This window comes from Puma concolor, chromosome B3 (assembly GCF_028749965.1).
Source record: "Puma concolor isolate L17-30 chromosome B3, mPumCon1.1.hap2, whole genome shotgun sequence".
NCBI lineage: Eukaryota > Metazoa > Chordata > Mammalia > Carnivora > Felidae > Puma > Puma concolor.
In genome coordinates this window covers 48,425,878-48,448,827 of record NC_141672.1, presented here as the reverse complement: position 1 = coordinate 48,448,827, position 22,950 = coordinate 48,425,878, and the positions used below count along the sequence as shown (strand labels likewise).

General features: G+C 36.6%; 1 protein-coding gene across 4 annotated transcripts in view; it reads right to left on the bottom strand.

Annotated features, from left to right (window-relative positions):
- TXNDC16 (thioredoxin domain containing 16) overlaps positions 1–22,950 on the bottom strand; it is a 144,649-nt gene that overhangs the window by 36,416 nt on the left and 85,283 nt on the right. For all 4 annotated transcript variants that reach the window (XM_086709752.1, XM_086709753.1, XM_086709755.1 and 1 more), the window contains 4 exons: positions 18,728–18,896; positions 17,967–18,103; positions 10,863–10,947; positions 8,850–8,988 (listed from right to left, as the gene is read on the bottom strand). In XM_086709752.1, the coding sequence (XP_086565878.1) occupies positions 8,850–8,988; positions 10,863–10,947; positions 17,967–18,103; positions 18,728–18,896 (530 nt within the window). The remainder of the gene's footprint in view (positions 1–8,849; positions 8,989–10,862; positions 10,948–17,966; positions 18,104–18,727; positions 18,897–22,950) is intronic.

The window sequence follows — 22,950 nt, the reverse complement described above, 5'->3', positions numbered from 1 at the left end:
TATGATGCTGGATACTGAATCAAAAAGAACCAAGATACTTTACTTTCCCTGCTCTCAAAGAGCTCATACTTTAGAGGAGGAGACAGGTACACAAACTGCTATGATCCAAGAAAGAATTAACGTATGGCAATAAAATTAAGCTAAGAAAACAAAGTAGGGAAGCTCATGGATGATTTCAGAAGTGATATTTGATCTGGTCTTGGGCAAAAACCAAGATCTTGACAGAATAAGGTATGTGCCAGAGCCAGGATTCCAGATATAGGGAACATTGTGGGGACAGGCAGAGAGGTGTGAAGGGATACATGCCATCTGGTAACAGTAGGAGTGAAGCATGCCAGACTTAGGCATGGAAGAGGCAAATGTGGCCATAAGACCAGATGGTAAAATGTCTTGGTAGGTTTTCTAACTCCCAGGAATACTGAGAAGATCTGGAATCAAATGAGTGACATGGTTAGGTCTGTTTTAGAAAGATGACGAACTAGAATACACATTTGTGAAAAGACACACAGGTGACACATTTCAGGGAAGAAAGACCAAGAGTTCTGTGGGTTTAGGAGAAAAGATCAGAAACTTCAATTCTGGAATCATCAGCTGGTATAATGATAGTAGAAATTATGGGTATGGATAAAATTTCCTAAAGAAAAAACAGCAAAAGAAGAAAAAGGGGTTGAAGATGTAATTCTAGAGTGGCCAGAGGGTTGAAGGAGGTATCTGGAATTGCAAAAGCCAGAAGAATAGAGAATTTTGAGAAGGAAAAGCATTGTCAATAGTTTTGGTTGCTACTTACAGGAAAGGTCATCAAACATGGTAACCGGAAGGTGTCCTTTGGCTATTTGAGTATACAAGAGGATGTAACTTATGCATAATAAAACCATAAAAAAGGAACTCAATGTATCTGAGAAAAGTGCTAGAACTATTTGTTCAGAAGGATATTTAAATATGACAGCCTTGGATAGATCATTGCTCATGTAGTTAATTATCATGTTTTTCAGATTTGGGCATATTTCCCTGGCCTAATTTGTCATCAGGTTCATCATGCCATATAAAAAATGTTTACTGTCTGGTCATCCAGTCCTCTTCCCTGTCCAGATGAAGAAACCAAAGTCTTTCTAGTACTTCAGTGCAGGCCAGGAGATGAGCTTGCAGCTGGCTGGCTGCTACATACTCTCATTTAAATCTCCCAACACAGAGAAGCTTTAAGAAATGTAACAACCACTTGAGGGTTTTAGAATTTATGGAAAGGTCATAAACTAAAAGCAAAACAATTTTTATTATAGCTGTTCAGTTTTGAGTTGAATGCTGCAAACCAAAACATTGTGAACTGAAATACTGCCACAATGCTTATCACATGTGCCTTAAAAATAAACAGATTCTGATAGTTGTTAAGTTTGCCCAAACTTTCTCAGCCATAAAGCATATAATCTTAACAAAAAAATAGATACCAATTTTTATATATTACGCAAAGATGAAAGAGTAAAATGTTCAAATTTCCTCTTGTACAAAATAGGAATAAGTATTAGCAGCCTTAAACATATACACGCCCTCTGGACTAGCAATTCAAATTCTGTGTATTTACCATGATTATGTAATCATGGAAACACCCAAAGATTATCCTCAAGGTTGGTCCCTGAGTAAAACAAAACTAAAGACAAATATTCAACAACAGGAAATTAAACAAATTGTGGTTTTTTAGTACAACAGAATATTATGTACATACTAAAAAAACATTAAGTGTGTGTCTTCATTTCTTGATGGAAATATCTCTTAAAATAAAAAGACAATCACATATATACACATGGGATTTTTTTTAAGTTTGGGAAAATATTTCCCCCAATTTTAAATTTGGTTAAAGAGGTTACAGTTGATTTCAATTTTCTTCTTTCATAGTTTTCTGTATTGTCTGGGAGAAAAAAAGTAAAGGCTTATAATAATTCCAAAAATATTACACTATGTTTATGGCTAAATAAATATTCATTTAATATGTCATTGAAGACAAAAATGTTACTTTAATAATTTGGAAAACTACATCATGAAAATATTAATGATTTGACTAATTACAACCTGTAACTTGAATGGGGGAGGGAACAGAACCAATGCCACAAAAACACTTAATAAAGGCTACAGCCATTAATTTAACCTAAAATGTAATGTCATTTAGATTATCATGGCAAGAAACATAGTAACAGGAGGATGGTCATTATTTACTGCTGATTATAATGCGTATGTCACTTGAGAAATATAGAAAAGCATAAACTTGTTACATTCTAGCTATGTTTAATATAAATGCGAAAACAAGTGAAATCAAGAAATGCACCTTAAAAGTGTTATGCCCTTAGGGAGAGGAGGGAAGATGGCGGCGTAGGAGGACGCTGGGCTCACCGCGCGTCCTGCTGATCACTTAGACTCCACCTACACCTGCCTAAATAACCCAGAAAACCGCCAGAGGATCAGCAGAACGGAGTCGCCGGAGCCAAGTGCAGACGAGAGGCCCACGGAAGAGGGTAGGAAGGGCGGCAAGGCGGTGCGCGCTCCACGGACTGGCGGGAGGGAGCCGGGGCGGAGGGGCGGCTCGCCGGCCAAGCAGAGCCCCCGAGTCTGGCTTGCAAAAAGCGGAGGGGCCTGACGGACTGTGTTCCCACAGCAAGCGCGACTTAGCAGCTGGGAGGTCATAAATTAACAGCTCTGCTCAGAAAGCGGGAAGGCTGGAGGACAAAGGGAGGGAGAGTTGCTGAGCCCCCGGACGACAGAGCTCAGTTTGGTGGGGAACAAAGGCGCTCACCAGCGCCATCTCCCCCGCCCATACCCCAGCCAAAATCCCAAAGAGAACCAGTTCCTGCCAGGGAACTTGCTCGCTCCGCGCAAACACCCAACTCTGTGCTTCTGCGGAGCCAAACCTCCAGCAGCGGATCTGACTCCCTCCCGCTGCCACAGGGCCCCTCCTGAAGTGGATCACCTAAGGAGAAGCGAGCTAAGCCTGCCCCTCCTGCCCCTGTGCACCTTGCCTACCCACCCCAGCTAAGACGCCAGATCCCCAGCAGCACAAGCCTGGCAGTGTGCAAGTAGCCCAGACAGGCCACCCCACCCCACAGTGAATCCCGCCCCTAGGAGAGGGGAAGAGAAGGCACACACCAGTCTGACTGTGGCCCCAGCGGTGGGCTGGGGGCAGACATCAGGTCGGACTGCGGCCCCGCCCACCAACTCCAGTTATACACCACAGCACAGGGGAAGTGCCCTGCAGGTCCTCACCACGCCAGGGACTATCCAAAATGACCAAGCGGAAGAATTCCCCTCAGAAGAATCTCCAGGAAATAACAACAGCTAATGAGCTGATTAAAAAGGATTTAAATAATATAACAGAAAGTGAATTTAGAATAATAGTCATAAAATTAATCGCTGGGCTTGAAAACAGTATAGCTGACAGCAGAGAATCTCTTGCTACAGAGATCAAAGGACTAAGGAACAGTCACGAGGAGCTGAAAAGCGCTTTAAACGAAATGCAAAACAAAATGGAAACGACGACAGCTCGGCTTGAAGAGGCAAAAGAGAGAATAGGTGAACCTGAAGATAAAGTTATGGAAAAAGAGGAAGCTGAGAGAAAGAGAGATAAAAAAATCCAGGAGTATGAGGGGAAAATTAGAGAACTAAGTGATACACTAAAAAGAAATAATATACGTATAATTGGTATCCCAGAGGAGGAAGAGAGAGGGAAAGGTGCTGAAGGGGTACTTGAAGAAATTATGGCTGAGAACTTCCCTGAACTGGGGAAGGAAAAAGGCATTGAAATCCAAGAGGCACAGAGAACTCCCTTCAGACGACATATCATAGTGAAACTGGCAAAATACAAGGATAAAGAGAAAATTCTGAAAGCAGCAAGGGATAAACGTGCCCTCACATATACAGGGAGACCTATAAGACTCGTGACTGATCTCTCTTTTGAAACTTGGCAGGCCAGAAAGAATTGGCACGATATCTTCAGTGTGCTAAACAGAAAAAATATGCAGCTGAGAATCCTTTATCCAGCCAGTCTGTCATTTAGTATAGAAGGAGAGATAAAGGTCTTCCCACACAAACAAAAACTGAAGGAATTTGTCACCACTCAACCAGCCCTACAAGAGATCCTAAGGGGGATCCTGTGAGACAAAGTACCAGAGACATCACTACAAGCATAAAACATACAGACATCACAATGACTCTAAATCCATACCTTTCGATAATAACACTGAATGTAAATGGATTAAATGCGCCAACCAAAAGACATAGGGTATCAGAATGGATAAAAAAAACAAGACCCATCTATTTGCTGTCTACAAGAGACTCATTTTAGACCTGAGGTCACCTTTAGATTGAGAATGAGGGGATGGAGAACTATTTATCATGCTACTGGAAGCCAAAAGAAAGCTGGAGTAGCCATACTTATCAGACAAACTAGACTTTAAATTAAAGGCTGTAAAAAGAGATGAAGAAGGGCATTATATAATAATTACAGGGTCTATCCATCAGGAAGAGCTAACAATTATAAATGTCTATGCGCCGAATACCGGAGCCCCCAAATATATAAAACAATTACTCATAAACATAAGCAACCTTATTGATAAGAATGTGGTAATTGCAGGGGACTTTAACACCCCACTTACAGAAATGGATAGATCATCTAGACACACAGTCAATAAAGAAACAAGGGCCCTGAATGATTATTGGATCAGATGCACTTGACAGATATATTTAGAACTCTGCATCCCAAAGCAACAGAATATACTTTCTTCTCGAGTGCACATGGAACATTCTCCAAGATAGATCATATACTGGGTCACAAAACAGCCCTTCATAAATTTACAAGAATTGAAATCATACCATGCATACTTTCAGACCACAATGCTATGAAGCTTGAAATCAACCACAGGAAAAAGTCTGGAAAACCTCCAAAAGCATGGAGGTTAAAGAACACCCTACTAACGAATGAGTGGGTCAACCAGGCAGTTAGAGAAGAAATTAAAAAATATATGGAAACAAATGAAAATGAAAATACAACAATCCAAACGCTTTGGGACGCAGCGAAGGCAGTACTGAGAGGAAAATACATTGCAATCCAGGCCTATCTCAAGAAACAAGAAAAATCCCAAATACAAAATCTAACAGCACACCTAAAGGAAACAGAAGCAGAACAGCAAAGGCAGCCTAAACCCAGCAGAAGAAGAGAAATAATAGAGATCAGAGCAGAAATAAACAATATAGAATCTAAAAAAACTGTAGAGCAGATCCACAAAAACAAGAGTTGGTTTTTTGAAAAAATAAACAAAATTGACAAACCTCTAGCCAGGCTTCACAAAAAGAAAAGGGAGATGACCCAAATAGATAAAATCATGAATGAAAATGGAATTATTACAACCAATCCCTCAGAGTTACAAACAATTATCAGGGAATGCTATGAAAAATTATATGCCAACAAACTGGACAACCTGGAAGAAATGGACGAATTCCTAAACACCCACACTCTTCCAAAACTCAATCAGGAGGAAATAGAAAGCTTGAACAGACCCATAACCAGCGAAGAAATTGAATCGGTTATCAAAAATCTCCCAACAAATAAGAGTCCAGGACCAGATGGCTTCCCAGGGGAGTTCTACCAGACGTTTTAAGCAAAGATAATACCTATCCTTCTCAAGCTATTCCAAGAAATAGAAAGGGTAGGAAAACTTCTAGACTCATTCTATGAAGCCAGTATTACTTTGATTCCTAAACCAGACAGAGACCCAGTAAAAAAAGAGAACTACAGGCCAATATCCCCGATGAATATGGATGCAAAAATTCTCAATAAGATACTAGCAAATCGAATTCAACAGCATATAAAAAGAGTTATTCACCATGATCAAGTGGGATTCATTCCTGGGCTGCAGGGTGGTTCAACATTCGCAAATCAATCAACGTGATACATCACTTTAACAAAAAAAAAAAGGGAAGAACCATACGATCCTGTCAATCGATGCAGAAAAGGCCTTTGACAAAATCCAGCACCCTTTCTTAATAAAAACCCTTGAGAAAGTCGGGATAGAAGGAACATATTTAAACATCATAAAAGCCATTTATGAAAAGCCCACAGCTAACATCATCCTCAATGGGGAAAAACTGAGAGCTTTTTCCCTGAGATCAGGAACATGACAGGGATGCCCACTCTCACCGCTGTTGTTTAACATAGTGTTGGAAGTTCTAGCATCAGCAATCAGACAACAAAAGGAAATCAAAGGCATCAAAATTGGCAAAGATGAAGTCAAGCTTTCGCTTTTTGCAGATGACATGATATTATACATGGAAAATCCGATAGACTCCACCAAAAGTCTGCTAGAACTGATACATGAATTCAGCAAAGTTGCAGGATACAAAATCAATGTACAGAAATCAGTTGCATTCTTATACACTAATAATGAAGCAACAGAAAGACAAATAAAGAAACTGATCCCATTCACAATTGCACCAAGAAGCATAAAATACCTAGGAATAAATCTAACCAAAGATGTAAAAGATCTGTATGCTGAAAACTATAGAAAACTTATGAAGGTAATTGAAGAAGATTTAAAGAAATGGAAAGACATTCCCTGCTCATGGATTGGAAGAATAAACATTGTCAAAATGTCAATACTACCCAAAGCTATCTACACATTCAATGCAATCCCAATCAAAATTGCACCAGCATTCTTCTCGAAACTAGAACAAGGAATCCTAAAATTCATATGGAACCACAAAAGGCCCCGAATAGCCAAAGTAATTTTGAAGAAGAAGACCAAAGCAGGAGGCATCACAATCCCAGACTTTAGCCTCTACTACAAAGCTGTCATCCTCAAGACAGCATAGTATTGGCACAAAAACAGACACATAGACCAATGGAATAGAATAGAAACCCCAGAACTAGACCCACAAACGTATGGCCAACTAATCTTTGACAAAGCAGGAAAGAACATCCAATGGAAAAAAGACAGTCTCTTTAACAAATGGTGCTGGGAGAACTGGACAGCAACATGCAGAAGGTTGAAACTAGACCACTTTCTCACACCATTCACAAAAATAAACTCAAAATGGATAAAGGACCTGAATGTGAGACAGGAAACCATCAAAACCTTAGAGGAGAAAGCAGGAAAAGACCTCTCTGACCTCAGCCGTAGCAATCTCTTACTCGACACATCCCCAAAGGCAAGGGAATTAAAAGCAAAAATGAATTACTGGGACCTTATGAAGATAAAAAGCTTCTGCACAGCAAAGGAAATAACCAACAAAACTAAAAGGCAACCAACGGAATGGGAAAAGGTATTTGCAAATGACATATTGGACAAAGGGCTAGTATGCAAAATCTATAAAGAGCTCACCAAACTCCACACCCAAAAAACAAATAACCCAGTGAAGAAATGGGCAGAAAACATGAATAGACACTTCTCTAAGGAAGACATCCGGATGGCCAACAGGCACATGAAAAGATGTTCAACGTCGCTCCTTATCAGGGAAATACAAATCAAAACCACACTCAGATATCACCTCACGCCAGTCAGAGTGGCCAAAATGAACAAATCAGGAGACTATAGATGCTGGAGAGGATGTGGAGAAATGGGAACCCTCTTGCACTGTTGGTGGGAATGCAAACTGGTGCAGCCGTTCTGGAAAGCAGTGTGGAGGTTCCTCAGAAAATTAAAAATAGACCTACCCTATGACCCAGCAGTAGCACTGCTAGGAATTTATCCAAGGGATACAGGAGTACTGATGCATAGGGGCACTTGTACCCCAGTGTTTATAGCAGCACTCTCAACAATAGCCAAATTATGGAAAGAGCCTAAATGTCCATCAACTGATGAATGGATAAAGAAATTGTGGTTTATATACACAATGGAATACTACGTGGCAATGAGAAAAAATGAAATATGGCCTTTTGTAGCAACGTGGATGGAAGTGGAGAGTGTGATGCTAAGTGAAATAAGCCATACAGAGAAAGACAGATACCATATGGTTTCACTCTTATGTGGATCCTGAGAAACTTAACAGAAACCCATGGGGGAGGGGAAGGAAAAAAAAAAAAGGTTAGAGTGGGAGAGAGCCAAAGCATAAGAGACTGTTAAAAACTGAGAACAAACTGAGGGTTGATGGGGGGTGGGAGGGAGGGGAGGGTGGATGATGAGTATTGAGGAGGGCACCTTTTGGGATGAGCACTGGGTGTTGTATGGAAACCAATTTGACAATAAATTTCATATATTAAAAAAAAAAAAAAAGTGTTATGCCCTTGAATCCACTATTTTCAAAGGAAGCACTGGAAAAGGCCTTTCATAAGACACTACTTTGTTCTGAAACTGTTTAAATAAGAATCTTAGCTAACATTTGTTTAATGTTTACCAGTGGCCAAACACTACCCAAAACACTGTACACTGGTCTCATTTGGTTCTCATGATAAGTCTCTGCAGCAGGTACTACCATCAACTACATTTTACACATGTGGAAAGTGAGGCACAGAGAAGTTAACAAAGAGCCAGTAAGGAAAGAAGCAAGGATTTAAACTTAGGCAGTCTGACTCCCCAGAATCCATGTGCTCTATACCAAGTTTCAGCTTAGATTGAGTACTTCCTTCAACTAGCTATCAGCTACACTAGTCTCCACAATAAAAAAAATAATCCAAAAACATGTAAACTTTTGGCAGTGGACTACAGAAGCTATATCATAATGAGTGAACAAAACAGAGCAACCCAATGAATTTTCAGCTCATAAAACATCATGCCATCTGCCAAAAAAAGCTGGAAAATTGTGTATTAAAATATACTATTTTTAACTCTTCTAGATTCTCTATTTCAAATAATATCCTTATTATAAAATATACTCACAAATGTCTCCAGTAATGCATTTGTCACTATTTGAACTATGTCTTGCACATGGGAGTTAGCGAATGGAACGCTCTCTACTTTGCCCTCTTTGTGTCTGGCCAGCAGCAGAGCTGGAAGTGTTGCCCCATATTTATTTGACCTGTGGAGAAACGCAGTATTAAAATTTCCAATAATATATAGCAAGTCATCAAAAACAAATAATTACACCAAGAGCTCAGATTGGGAGGCAGCAAATGAGAAGCCCTACTACTAAGGAAGAAATGAACTCAATTTGCAGGCAAATTTATCTTCTTTGTGAGGCTGTCTGAAGAAATTTAGGAGCCTTGACAACCTAGATTAAAAGAAAGCAACAGAGGGGCGCCTGGGTGGCGCAGTCGGTTAAGCGTCCGACTTCAGCCAGGTCACGATCTCGCGGTCCATGAGTTCGAGCCCCGCGTCAGGCTCTGGGCTGATGGCTCGGAGCCTGGAGCCTGTTTCCGATTCTGTGTCTCCCTCTCTCTCTGCCCCTCCCCCGTTCATGCTCTGTCTCTCTCTGTCCCAAAAATAAATAAAAAACGTTGAAAAAAAAATTTTTTTAAAAAAGAAAGCAACAGATAATAATCTAGACAGATTCTTTTTTTTTTTTTCTAGACAACTTACTCATCAAGAAAATGTCTAAATAGGATTAGGAACATACTGAATGGTTCTCAATCTTTTTGGACTGCTCACCATACTGCTAAGCAAGGAGACAAGCATTTATTAGAAACCTACTATTTGCCAGGCACTCTTTTAGATGCCTTTAGTTTTCACTTAACCCCAGAACAGCCCTATAATGTATGCCACTATCACCCCCATTTTATAGATGAGGAAACCAGGACTCAGAGAGTGATAAATGGCAGAGACAGGATTCAAACTGAGGTGCCCCAGATATAAACTCGATGCTCTCTCCACTGTAACGCAGCCTAAATCTGCTCCTTCTTACCACTACTTTTGCTAACTAAAGGGAAATCACTAAACAGAAAAAAATGATTTCTGTAAAACCACCCCTGAAGTAGTCACATTTATATGATGTAAAAACTGATGCTAGAACCAAGTATAAACATTATAATATTATAAACATTAGTGGACAGTCCAGCCTTTAGATTACCTCTTAAGCTGATCAGTTGGTTATAAATAAAACATACTCTGAAAACTACTGGTCTAGCGCTTTGGATCTTAGTTAAATGCACAATGACAGCAGAACAGAACATAGTGGGTGACTATCCATGTGTCAGGTGAATAAGTCTCTTATTTCTTAAAGATCTGGAGTTCAGTATTTACTTTTCAAAAGTCATTGACTTCATGGGCAGAAATGGAGCTTGATCATCAAAAGTATACATCACCAGTGTTCATGATGGAAGATTTAAGCTCAGAAATCACAATTAGGAATACTATAATAAGCAAGATAAACTAGGGAGGGGGCTTACCAACTCCATCTGGACCTGAAAACAAGCCATTAATGCAGAATGTGATATAGATGTATTACTGTATGTATTGTATATGTAATAATCTCCAAATGTTCAGTCCTTCATTCTGAGGCAAGTGAAATATCTGAGTTCCACATTCTACAAATAAAGCAACTTACATGGCTAAAAGAGCAACAACATGGGGAAATTCTCATTTTTATATATACCTTGGTGGCAAATCAAAACCTGGACACTTGAAGAAGTAAAATTCCCCCCAAAACTATGACAATTTCAGAGAACCAAAGTTGCAAATAATAGAACCCAAACCGGAAAAATTTTTATAGAAAGATAAAGTATTATGAATCCAAGGTTGCCCCTGTAGGGACTCTATCCTAAAGCAAAAGAGTATCTAAGAATTCTAAATAGCCAGATGCTGCTGCCCAGATCTTCTTACAAGGAAATTAAACATTTAATTAAAAATCAAAGTTAGTTATATTGCTGCCCTATTTTCCTTCAACTGTGTAAAAACTAGAAATGTATTATTTTGCAAACTTCTTCCTCTCTAAAATTAGAAGACCAATAAACTTACAGTATCAAAACATCTTCTTCAGAATAAATTCCAGTGATAACACATCCTCTTAGGTAGTTTCCCGCTTTGGTGAAATCTTCTTTTGCTATAAATACATAGACAAGACAAAAATCTGAAACCTTTAAAATTATGTGTGCTATTCAACCGATGGACAGATTTATAAATGATTGTGCTTTATTAGAAATTAATTATAAAGATAAATATTTACAGGTAGATCTTATATAACTTAGTGGTTCTAAAATCTGTGTTCTTTTTATGACATTTGATTACTATAGAAATGTAAATTGATATAATGCAATTATGGTTCCCTAAACAAATGTACTGTAAATGTGATTTATCAGATTTACAGCACTCTAGTCATAGAGAGTTACTGAATAAATATTTGTTGCTTTTTAATTTACACTCTAATGTGGGTAAATAGAGTTGGTTGCCTTATATATAGTTTGGAAAGAGAAGGAGATATGTGAAATAATGTGCGCACTGTCATTACAAAATCTAAAAGTACCTATATGCACAGAAAAAATAGAAGATTAGAAATTATAGTCCTTTAATAATGTCTGTGTTAGGATTCTGCAATTATGAGGGATTTGTATCTTTTTTTATTTCCTGTATTTTCTGTAATGTGTTTTTGTTACTTTTGAACCTTGATTAATTTATGCGTCAGTCTTTTCTCATTTGTTAGGATATTTAAAAATTATTATTTCTATAGCATTCTGAATACAGTATCATAGGTAATAGTATATTCTGATTCATGTTAATGACTATCTTATAACCAAGAAGCAACTGTGAATTAAATACTTGCAGACCAATGAGAAAAGAGCAGAGGAAAACTTATATAAATGATGTATTCTTGCCAAGTGAAGACCAGATGATAATTTAGCTCACTACAAGGAAGGTTCATGGCAGTTCAAACAGAAAATTCATGATGGAAGAATTGAGTCATAAAGCACCTCGTGCTCTGGACATGCTGAACCCAAAAGATCTGTACCTTAGCAGTCACGACTATATCTCTGGTGTGAGCATCAGCACTGTTACCATCAGGTAACCACAAGGTTATGTTCTCTAAAAAGGATGCATACTTTCCACAAGACTGAGAAACACTGTAGGAAAGCCAACTTACTAAAGTGGCACAGTCAGCCAGTAGGCAGCATTCAGAGCTATTTATAACCATGAATTTAATGAGAAACTGTTACTATCACAGAAAATATTTTCTAAAGCCTGTGTTACACCAAAGCAGAAAAGGTTCATATGAAAAAAACTGGAAAGAACTGAGTCCCTATACTTTCATTTCTAAGAGAAAACAGAGCTAAATTCTGGTCAATAATTGATGATCATTAGCTAAAGCAATGACATAATGGAACCTGTTTCAGCTTCTTTTCTTTTTCGGTAAAGAACAGTGGAAAATTACACTAATATTTCCATGTACTTTCCTCACACAGAAGCCTCTCTACTCATGAATACGTTTCTTAAAAGGCTCTTCATAAATTTACTTGCTCATAATGGAAGCATTTAAGACTGTAGAAACATATCCACTTCTACTAAACCAGACTGCCAGTTATCCTCTGAACACTTAAAACCAAGCATATTCTCCTCCTTGGTGAAAACAGCATATATGTCAGAATATACTGCAACCCCAAGTATAAAAAAAATAATCAGTTAATCTAAATAAAAAGGTTTTTAAATCACAATAAATGTATCTGGGATGTAATAATAGTTATAATATTTAGTTGTGTAACTATAAACATGTTTTAATTGCATAAAATAAATACAGTAGTTTAGCAATACTGTTTTCCCACTATCACATGTTATTGAATAGTTACATTTATACACACACATATATACACATACTACTACACACACTTATTTTTTTAGCTCTGTCAACAAGAGTTGAGAAACAAGAGCCCTCCAGTAACTAAAAGCACTCCTAATCCCTAGATCTTGGTTTCTGAATTCAATGTCCCACTAAAAGGAACCTAGACTCTTGGAGAAATGGCTGATCCCACAAATGAAACTGGGAACATCTTGTGCCAAAAGGACATACTGAAAGAATGATGGAGACATGTCAAAAGGACACAGGAGTCAGATTGAAGGGGCTCCCACTGACCAAATCTGAGATGTTAGCAAATGAATGATTGTAACTGATTATAACCCACTGAATAAAATAAGAACTCAGGTGTCCATACTGAAAAACAAATTAGAAGGAAAAGCTCTTACAGGAGAACTATTTGAGTATGTATATAGAAGGAATAGGGAGTTAGAAATTTTCCACTGGCAACCATCATAGTGATAGCTCTTTCAAGCAATGGATTCTAACACTGGAGTGCAAAAGTATAATGAGAAACAGGATGTTTACAAAGTCTTACATTCTATCCCCACAACATACTTATTAATTACAGAGGGAAAAAACAGAGAGAGACCTCGCAGATACAACAATGGACAAAGGAGACATTTTCGCCCTCATTGAATTCGCATTATATTAATCTTTAAATCATTAGAATCGGGGCGCCTGGGTGGCTCAGTCGGTTAAGCGTCCGACTTCGGCTCAGGTCATGATCTCACAGTTCGTGAGTTCGAGCCCCGCGTCGGGCTCTGTGCTGACGGCTCGGAGCCTGGAGCCTGTTTCAGATTCTGTGTCTCCCTCTCTCTCTGCCCCTCCCCTGCTCATGCTCTGTCTCTCTCTGTCTCAAAAATAAGTAAACATTAAAAAAAAATTTTTTAAATCATTAGAATCTACATGAACAATAAATCAGTATCTGATATAAAATAACTGCACAGTAAATGTCAGTAGTTATATTTATGAGTCAAATACAAATGTACATAAAATGTTAATGAATTCATAGTAGCCTTTTACTGTTACACATTTTCTCATTCAATAGATATTGAAAGTACAGTAACTATCACCTGGACATCTGCAAAAAACAAAAACAACAAAAAAGAGATGAATACCTGACTGAAAAGTCTGAGAACAATCAATCTAGTGAAATAATAAAAAAGCACTGTCCCCAGATTACATCATTCTGGCACAGCAAAACGATCTCTATATATTTTAACACTATACCTTTGACTTGTGTTGAGAGACAATTATATGTAAATCTTATCATTTGTACAAAATTATCATAAAGTATACTGTTCCCTGTGCTGATCTCTTACATAAAAGATATATGTAAAATCCCTCTCAGCATTTACAATCAGGGAAAAGTTTTCTCTGTGGATGAGTCAGCATCCTAACTTTTATGTTGCCATTTATCATATAACGATGATTAGCTGGCAAAAATTTCATCTTTCTGTTTCCAGTTGATACCAGATTACTTAGGGTTAAGTTTTATGATCAACTGCAGTGTTTTCAAAGTATTTTACATAATTATCCCCTACTCTTTTATGGCTTAACTCTTATTCTTGTTTTAATGATTTTATTGTATGTGTACTTTTTATTATCTAAAGACCTTAATCCTTTTTGGAAGGAGGCCCAGAGTAAATAATAAATGACAACCTCAGGGCACCAGAGGTAGACAGAAGACAAAGTCAACGGTGGAAGCAAAAACATCAGAAAGGCAAAAATACAGGAGTAAAAAATAAACTTCCTCATTTCACAATTTTTCATAAAAATACAAATGAAAAAGCTATCCCCTCTAGGATTTTGCCTTCTAAGATGGGAAGTCACAGAACACGCATTCATATTCTTATCATTTCTTTCTAGTAAGTTATGTTGGCTTTTATTTTAAAAGATTGTGAAGGCCAAGTAGAGGGGAAAAATTACTAGACAGAAACTTGTAGAAAGCAAACTTAATAAGTAGATAGAAGATAGTATCCACTATCTGTAAGTTTGATGCTAGATATGGGGATATTCTTTCCATAAAAATATCCTTGAAAGACTTTATTCAGAATTTGAAATTCATCTTAAATGAAAGAAAAGTAAGGGGGCAGGTTTGTTAGATAAATGCCAACAGCTAACATGATGAAAAAAGAAAAACCACCACTAAGGATTTTGTTACCTAGTCAAGAAACCATTCGTATGCAAAAGCAAGAGAATAACATTCTAAGCAATATTACCAGTTAGGAAGAATGCCCTGTGTACACTTCCTTTAAAACTTATTGTAGGACATTCCTATGAAGCTAGAAAAAAATAGTCTAAAAATAGAGAAGATGTGATATCAAAAGAACACTCTAGTCTATGATGCTATCTATGTAAAACTAACAAGGTAAAATTAATTGCTATCAGCAATGTATCAACGCTGAATGAAAAAAAAAAAACATTAATTTGGGGCGCCTGGGTGGCTCAGTCAGTTAAACTTCTGACTATGGCTCAGGTCATGATCTTGTTTCGTGAGTTTGAGCCCCACGTCAGGCTCCGGGCTGTGGAGCCTGCTTTGGATTCTGTGTGTCCCTCTCTCTCTCTGCCCCTTGCCTGCTCTCTCTCTCTCTCTCTCTCTCTCTCTCTCTCTCTCAGAAAATGAATAAAACATTTAAAAAATTTTTAAAAAAAGAAAAAACATTTGAAATGCATCAAAAATAAGATGAAGTAATTGATGGATGGAAGAAGGATGGATAGATGCACAGGCACATGCTAAGTCAAGTACAAGTTAAATGCTAATACTAGAAACTAGATGATGGGTATATGGCTGTTCACTATAAAATCTTTCAACTTTTGCTGTAAGTTTGAAATTTTTCATAATAAAATGCTAGAAAAATGCAAAAAATTCGAAGAGAAATATACAATGCAAAAAAAAAAGTTCAAGAATAATGATAATCTGAGTTTACAATACAAGACTATAGAAGCCCATATAGAGAAAAAGATGACAGAAGAAATTGAAAGCATATTCCATGTAGACTAAACTAACTAAAGAGATAATAGTGAAGCATAAAACAAGCAACGGACATACAAATAAGTTGAGACAATTATGTGTGAAGGACCGAAGTTCACCTGGAAGAGTCAACAGGCAAAAAAAGGCAAACCAGAGTTGACCCAATTATATATTCAACACGTATTAAAAAACTATTATATTAGGGAGATAAAAGTGAATAAAAGAGAAAACATTTAAACAGATATATATACACACATACAGACATGGATTTAATAAGGTGACAGTGGAATAAAAAAAAAAAAGAGGGGAAAACAGATAATTAACTATTTAGACAAAAATAGAGTTGTCTCCAGCTTCATATCATGCACAAAAAATATCTAAATGGTAAAGACTTAAAAAGAAAAAAGGTCAAAGAACACAGTCAACAAGTGGAAAGGTATTCCATGGAACAGAAAGAAATATATGCAATTCATATATATGATAAGGGGTTAATTTCCAGAATATATAAAGAATTCCTACAACTCAACAACAATAACCCGATTAAAAAATGGGCATAGGACTTGAACAGACATTTCTCCAAAGAAGATATACAAACGGCCAACAAGACATAAAAAGATGTTCAATATCACTACTTATTAGGAAAGTGAAAATCAAAACCATGATCAAATCAAACCTAACACCCATTAGGATGGTTACTATCAAAAACAAACAAACAAACAAACAAACAAACAAACAAACAGAAAATAACAAGTGTTGCTGAGGATATGGAGAAATTAGAACCCTTGTATACTATTGGTGGGAATATAAAATGGTACAGCCACTAGGGAAAACAGTATAGTGGTTCTTCAAAAATTTAAAAGTAGGGCTATCATATGACACAGCAATTCCACTTCTGGGTATATATCTAAAAGAATTGAAAGCAGAGTCCTGAAGATATATTTGAACACCCATGTTCACAGAAGCATTATGCACAATAGCCAAGAGGTAAAAACAATCCAAGTGTCCATCAACAGATGAATGGATAAGTAAAACGTGCTATATACATACAACGAAATATTATTCAGCCTTTAAAAGAAAGGAAATTCTGACATATGATACAACATGGATGAACCTTGAGGACATCATGCTAAGTAAGCCAGCCAATAAAAGACAAATACTGTATGATTCCACTTACAGGAAGTACCCAGCGTAGTCAAATTCATAGAGATACAAAGTGGAACGGAGGCTGCCAGGGACTAGGCCAACAGGGAAATGTAGAGTTGTTTAATAGGTACAGAGTTAAGTTTTGCAAAATGAAAAAGTTCTGGAGATTAGTTGTACAGCAATGTATATATACTTGTCACTAGTGAACTATATGCTGAAAAATAGTTAAGATGGTAAATTATGTTATGTATATTTTACCACAATTTTAAAAAATATTCAAAGGAAGATAATATAGAGTAAGAAAATATTATAAATTAAAGCAAAAAGAAAATATACAGGTGAATACTAACTGATAAAGATGATAGAGATTTTCTATAATTGAAATCAATGGAAGAAATATCAAAATCAATGGATTTGAAAACAAATTTTAAACTGTTAAATATAAAATTATTAAACAAAGCTAAAAACTAAACAAACTGGGGGAAAATAACTGAAACAAATGACAAGAACTTAACAACCTTAATACATAAAAATCTCATAGTAATTCATTAGACAAGCACTAAAAACCCATTTCTAAAAATGAATAACACATATAACACACAGCTTATAGAAAACATAGTTATTCTCCTTTTGGGAATTTATCAATTTATCAATTTATCCATTAAATGGTCTAAATTCCACACAAAGATGCATAAATAAAAATATTCTTCACAGCAAAAAGAAAAAAGGAAAACAACAGGTGTTATTTGTTGGTAAATAGTTAAATTACAGTATATTCATCCAAATATACAGCCATAATGTTTCTGAAGAATACTAATCACATGGAAAAGATGAACCCATGTAATATTAAATAAAAACAGCAAGTTACTAACCTAGATACACAGTACTAGTCCAATTATATTAAAACATATTAATATGCTTTAGGTACAAAGAAAGGTAGGTACAAAGATAGGTACAAAGAAAAATGAGGGAAGGAATTACATCAAAATTTAATAACTCTAATTTTGGATTTTTATTTTTTCTTCAAATTTCTCTGCATTTTAAAAATTCTATAATTTGAGTTCTCTATAATTTAAAAAGATACTAATTCCTTTTTAAAAGTAAAGCTAGTAAGCAAGTTTTTAACTATTACATAATTTAAAAGTTCACTTCTACTCACCTGTGGTCATGTTTGGGCTAAATAGTCCCAGCACAGACACACTAGAGTAGGGGATCAGGTCTTTATATAATTCCCCACTTAAATATTCTTCTGCTTCCTGCACAGATGTTATGTTCACTGGGCATGAAATCCTGTTGCTGGATGAATATATAACTACATTCAAAATTAATTTTTAAAGACACTTTTCAGCTTGCAAAAAATAAAAAATAAAACATATTGAACTTAGCAAACACTACATTCCACACGATAAATATCTGACAAAACAAAGACAATTAAATACTCTTGTAATTTAAAAAAAATCACCCTCATTAAATAAAATTTCTATCTGGGGCGCCTGGGTGGCGCAGTCGGTTAAGCGTCCGACTTCAGCCGGGTCACGATCTCGCGGTCCGTGAGTTCGAGCCCCGCGTCAGGCTTTGGGCTGATGGCTCAGAGCCTGGAGCCTGTTTCCGATTCTGTGTCTCCCTCTCTCTCTGCCCCTCCCCCGTTCATGCTCTGTCTCTCTCTGTCCCAAAAATAAATAAACGTTGAAAAAAAAAAATTAAAAAAAAAAATAAATGTTCATTACTAAAAAAAAAATAAAAATAAAAATAAAATTTCTATCTCCCCAGAAGTGATGTGGATAGGCTCTCCCCACCGTTTATCCTGTTATCTCAATTCATTACTCCTTAACCTATTCAAAGTATGTCAACAAAGCATGGGAATTAGAAGGTTTATAGACCTAAAATTTTTAAAGTCTTAGGAAGAATGTGAATACTTACAGCAGGATAAATTTTAGGAGATCTTCAGTTCCTAACATACCAGCATAAGATACTGGGTGCTTGCCTTCCTTGTACATCTTTACAACTGGAAATTCAGTAACATTTTGCTTAGTACATAAATCAGACCAATCTGCACAGTTCACTCTAGTAAGCAGCATAGTGGATGTGCCTAAATAAAATGAAAATGCACATTTTATAAATATTAGTGTAGAAAACTCAGTTGGGTAGACTTGACAATATTTTTATTGTCCATTCTTATTTTAACCTCTCATCAGCATGAACTGTTTCTGCAGGACTCTCTCTTCCCCTGAGTTTTGCAACACCTTCCCCTTCTGGCTTATTTCCCCACCTCCTGTGCTGTTCTGTTTTGGTCCCTTTTGCATGTTCTTCTGACAGCAGAGATAGGAGTTCCTCAAGGCTCAGTTTAAGTTGCCTTCTCTTGTTATACACTCTCTTCCCAGACAATCTCAGTAATTATCAACAACAGAATGAATCCTATATTTTTATCTTTGACCCAGCCTCTTCCTTACAGTTCTAGACCCATGTATCCCTACTGCCTTCTGTATTTCTCTTTGAATGGAAACGTCCTCAAATTCAATATGTCTATGGTTTCCTGCCTATAGGCTGCCATTCTTACACAAATCAGAAAACAAAGTATCACCTTTAGTGTCACTCCATTCCTAAACTTCCATGTCTAGTCAAATCAATCAGCATGTCTTTTCCATCTTATCACCTAAACTTTATTTTAGAGTTTCAAGTTTTTATTTAAATCCCAGTTAGTTGACATGCAGTGTAATATTAGTTTCAGGTGTGGAATTTAGTGATTCATCACTTGCATACAACACCCACTGCTCACTTAAAAAGTTAAAAATAGAACTGCTTTACCATCCAGCAATTGCACTACTAGTATTTACCCAAAGGATAAAAAGTAGAAATTCGAAGAGACACATGCTCCCTGATGTTTATAGCAGCACTATCAACAATAGCCAAATTACGGAAAGAGCCCAAGTGTCCATCGACTGATAAATGGATAAAGAAGAGGTGGTATATATAAATACACACACACACACACACACACACACACACACACACACACACACAGTGGAATATTACTCAGCCATTAAAAAGAATGAAATCTTGCCATTTGCAATGATGTGGATGGAGCTGGAGTATTATGCTCAGCGAAATAAGTCAGTCAGAGAAAGACAAATAACATATGATATCACTCATGTGGAATTTAAGAAGAAAACAGACCACCTAAACTTTAAATACAATTTGACCTTGGGGCGCCTGGGTGGCTCAGTCGGTTGAGCATCCGACTTCGGCTGAGGTCATGATCTCATGGTTTGTGAGTTCGAGCCCTGCATCAGGCTCTGTGCTGTCAGCTCGGAGCCTGGAGCCTGCTTCGGATTCTCTTTCCTTCTCTCTCTGCCCCTCCCCTGCTTGTGCTCTGTCTCTCAAAAATAAATGTAAAAAAAAAAAAAAATACAATTTGACCTTTGAACATGGGTTTGGAATGCACAGGTTCACTTACACGTGGATTTTTTCTGATACAGTACAGTACTATAAATGTATTTTCTCTTACAATTTAACATTTTTTTCTCTAGCTTACTTTCTGAAAGAATACAGTATATAATACACATAATACACAAAATATATGTTAATTGACTCTTTATGTTATCAGCAAGGCTTCCAGCCAACAGCAGGCTATTAGTAAAGTGTGGGGGAAGTCAAAAGTTACATGAGGATTTTTGACAATGCGGGGGAGTTGGTATCCCTAATCCCCACCTTATTCAAGGGTCAACTGCCTCTCACATCTGTCCATTTTTCATTACTGACTGTACTCCAGCCATCATTTCTCCTACATAATACAATAGGCTCTTACTTTGTCTCCCTGAACCTGATTATGTCTCTACCCTGAACCTAGAGATAGATATCTTTTCAAAACTCGAATCTGTTTTGGGATCAGCCAACTCCTACCAACCTTTGCCATTAGGTCTCTCTCATCCCTTCAGATCTCTGCATGTATGATCACTACAAGAAAGCCTTCTCAGACACGCTAATCTGCATCAGTTTCCTTTGCTCTTATGAACCATCTCCTGTCCTTGTCTCATTAATTACATACTCATTTGTGTTGTTACATGACTAATGTCTGTCTCTACGAAGAGAGCTCCTTGAGAGTAGGGACAGTGTTGTTTTACTCAACACTGATTTTCACATCTAGAGGAGTCCTCCTACATGAAACACCTAAACAGTGTGTGAATAAATGACATACAGGAGACTCATATAAGGCTTCAGGTACCCCATCCTATCTAAATACTTTATTTTCTGCCTAAAAAACATATAGTGGAATCACAAATACAGATTCTTACTTGTTCTGTAAATAATATATGTAAAGTTCTCCAAAATATGTAAATTGTTAGGCAGAATGAGATCAAAACCCAAATAAAACAAGAACCACACAACTCAACTACTAAGAGTAAAAAATACATTCTAATAAAAGGAAACCTTAATATTGTATCAAAGAAGGAAACTATCAATTTGGGATATTTCCTAATGTAGGGTATAACCTCACCATATAATTAAAGTTGTAAACTGAAATATTTTAATATTTTGTCACCAAAAAATTTTAAATATTAAAAATTTTTATCTTAAATAATTCTAGATTATACCACTCAGATGCAATAACTTATCACTTCAGATCTCCTGTTAGCTATCTGTTTGATAACTCATACAGGGTGCAGTCTGTCTTATTCACCACTATACTCCTGCTGCACAGCACAATGTCTGTTACTTAGTACGTACCCAGTGAAAATTTGTGGAATGTACCCTGATATTTCTTCATGAACAAAATTTCATTTTTAACACTAAAGTATATTAAACCTGAATATTGTATGAACATATAAACAAAAATAAATCCTTATTCCTTCTGAAATTACATCTGCGAAATGACTTCTCTACAAAGTTCTTTCATCTGTTATTTTAATCATTTCGTCAACAAATATCTAGTGATACTTATTCATACAGAGTACTGTATTATATAATGCCACCCAAGTATGAAATATAGAACTATTACAAATGCAGTTTTTTCCCTTCAATAGGCATTCTCAACAGGTCTATCACTGCTAAAAAAGTTATTATTCCTTTGTCCCTGCAGCCCAAGTTGAAAATTTTGATGTTATCTTCAAAACTGAAAAATGAATAAAACGGGGAAAAAAAAGTGATAAGGCTAACTTATATTAAAGTTATCAATTTAAAATTTTAATTTTTTTCCCTATAAAATGGTTTCAATATTTAGGGGCACCTGGGTGGCTCAGCTGGTTAAGCATCTGAGTCTTGGTTTCAGCCCAGGTGGTTCATGAGTACAAGCTCCGGGTTGGACTTAACGCTGTCAATGCAGAGCCTGCTTGTGATTCTCTCTCTCTCCTTCTCTCTCTGCCCCTCCCACACTGGCACATTCTCACTCTCTCTCAAAATAAATAAACTTTAAAAATTAAGTAAAATGGTTTCGATATTTAATCATGTTTCAACTAGAACAGTCTAATATTCTAAGATGTCTGCAGTATTACATCCTCCATACTTTATCAATGCAGGAATTTCAAACAGTGTTCCCAATTTAAATGAAAAAACAAAACAAAACAAAAAAAACCAAACAGGTTCTCTAAGCTAGAGGCTAGGTAAGTATAAATACTTGATATTTGCTGCCACCTTGTGACTGAGGATAAAATATCCTTCATCATCTTCGACTAAGATGAAAAGTGGCTTTTCCCCACAAAGTTAATGTGAAAGGTTATAGGACTAAATGCCCAAAGTATTAAAATATTCTCCTAATTTACAAAGTTATAGTATGGGCTTCAATGCAGACATAAAACACTATAGTTACCTATACATGTCTCTACATTAAGCCCCCTGAACTTCTAAAACACTCCATTTGTCCAATATCTAATTACTAAAAGGACTGTTACAAAGAACGTACTAAATGAAAAAGGAAATCACGTCTTGGGTTGGTTATCTGCTTTTTATTCTACAAACACATACAACTCAGAGTCCTGGAACTGAGAGATCAGGTAGGCTCTTTATTTGATCATTAATAGAGAAGAAAGTAAAGGAATCTTTTTCCATTTTCATTTAGTATCTGACAAATGGGCTGGATGGAGGGATAATTCTATTATTCAGGGACATTATCTAATTATTACTTCAATATGGTTTATATTTCCCCCCTT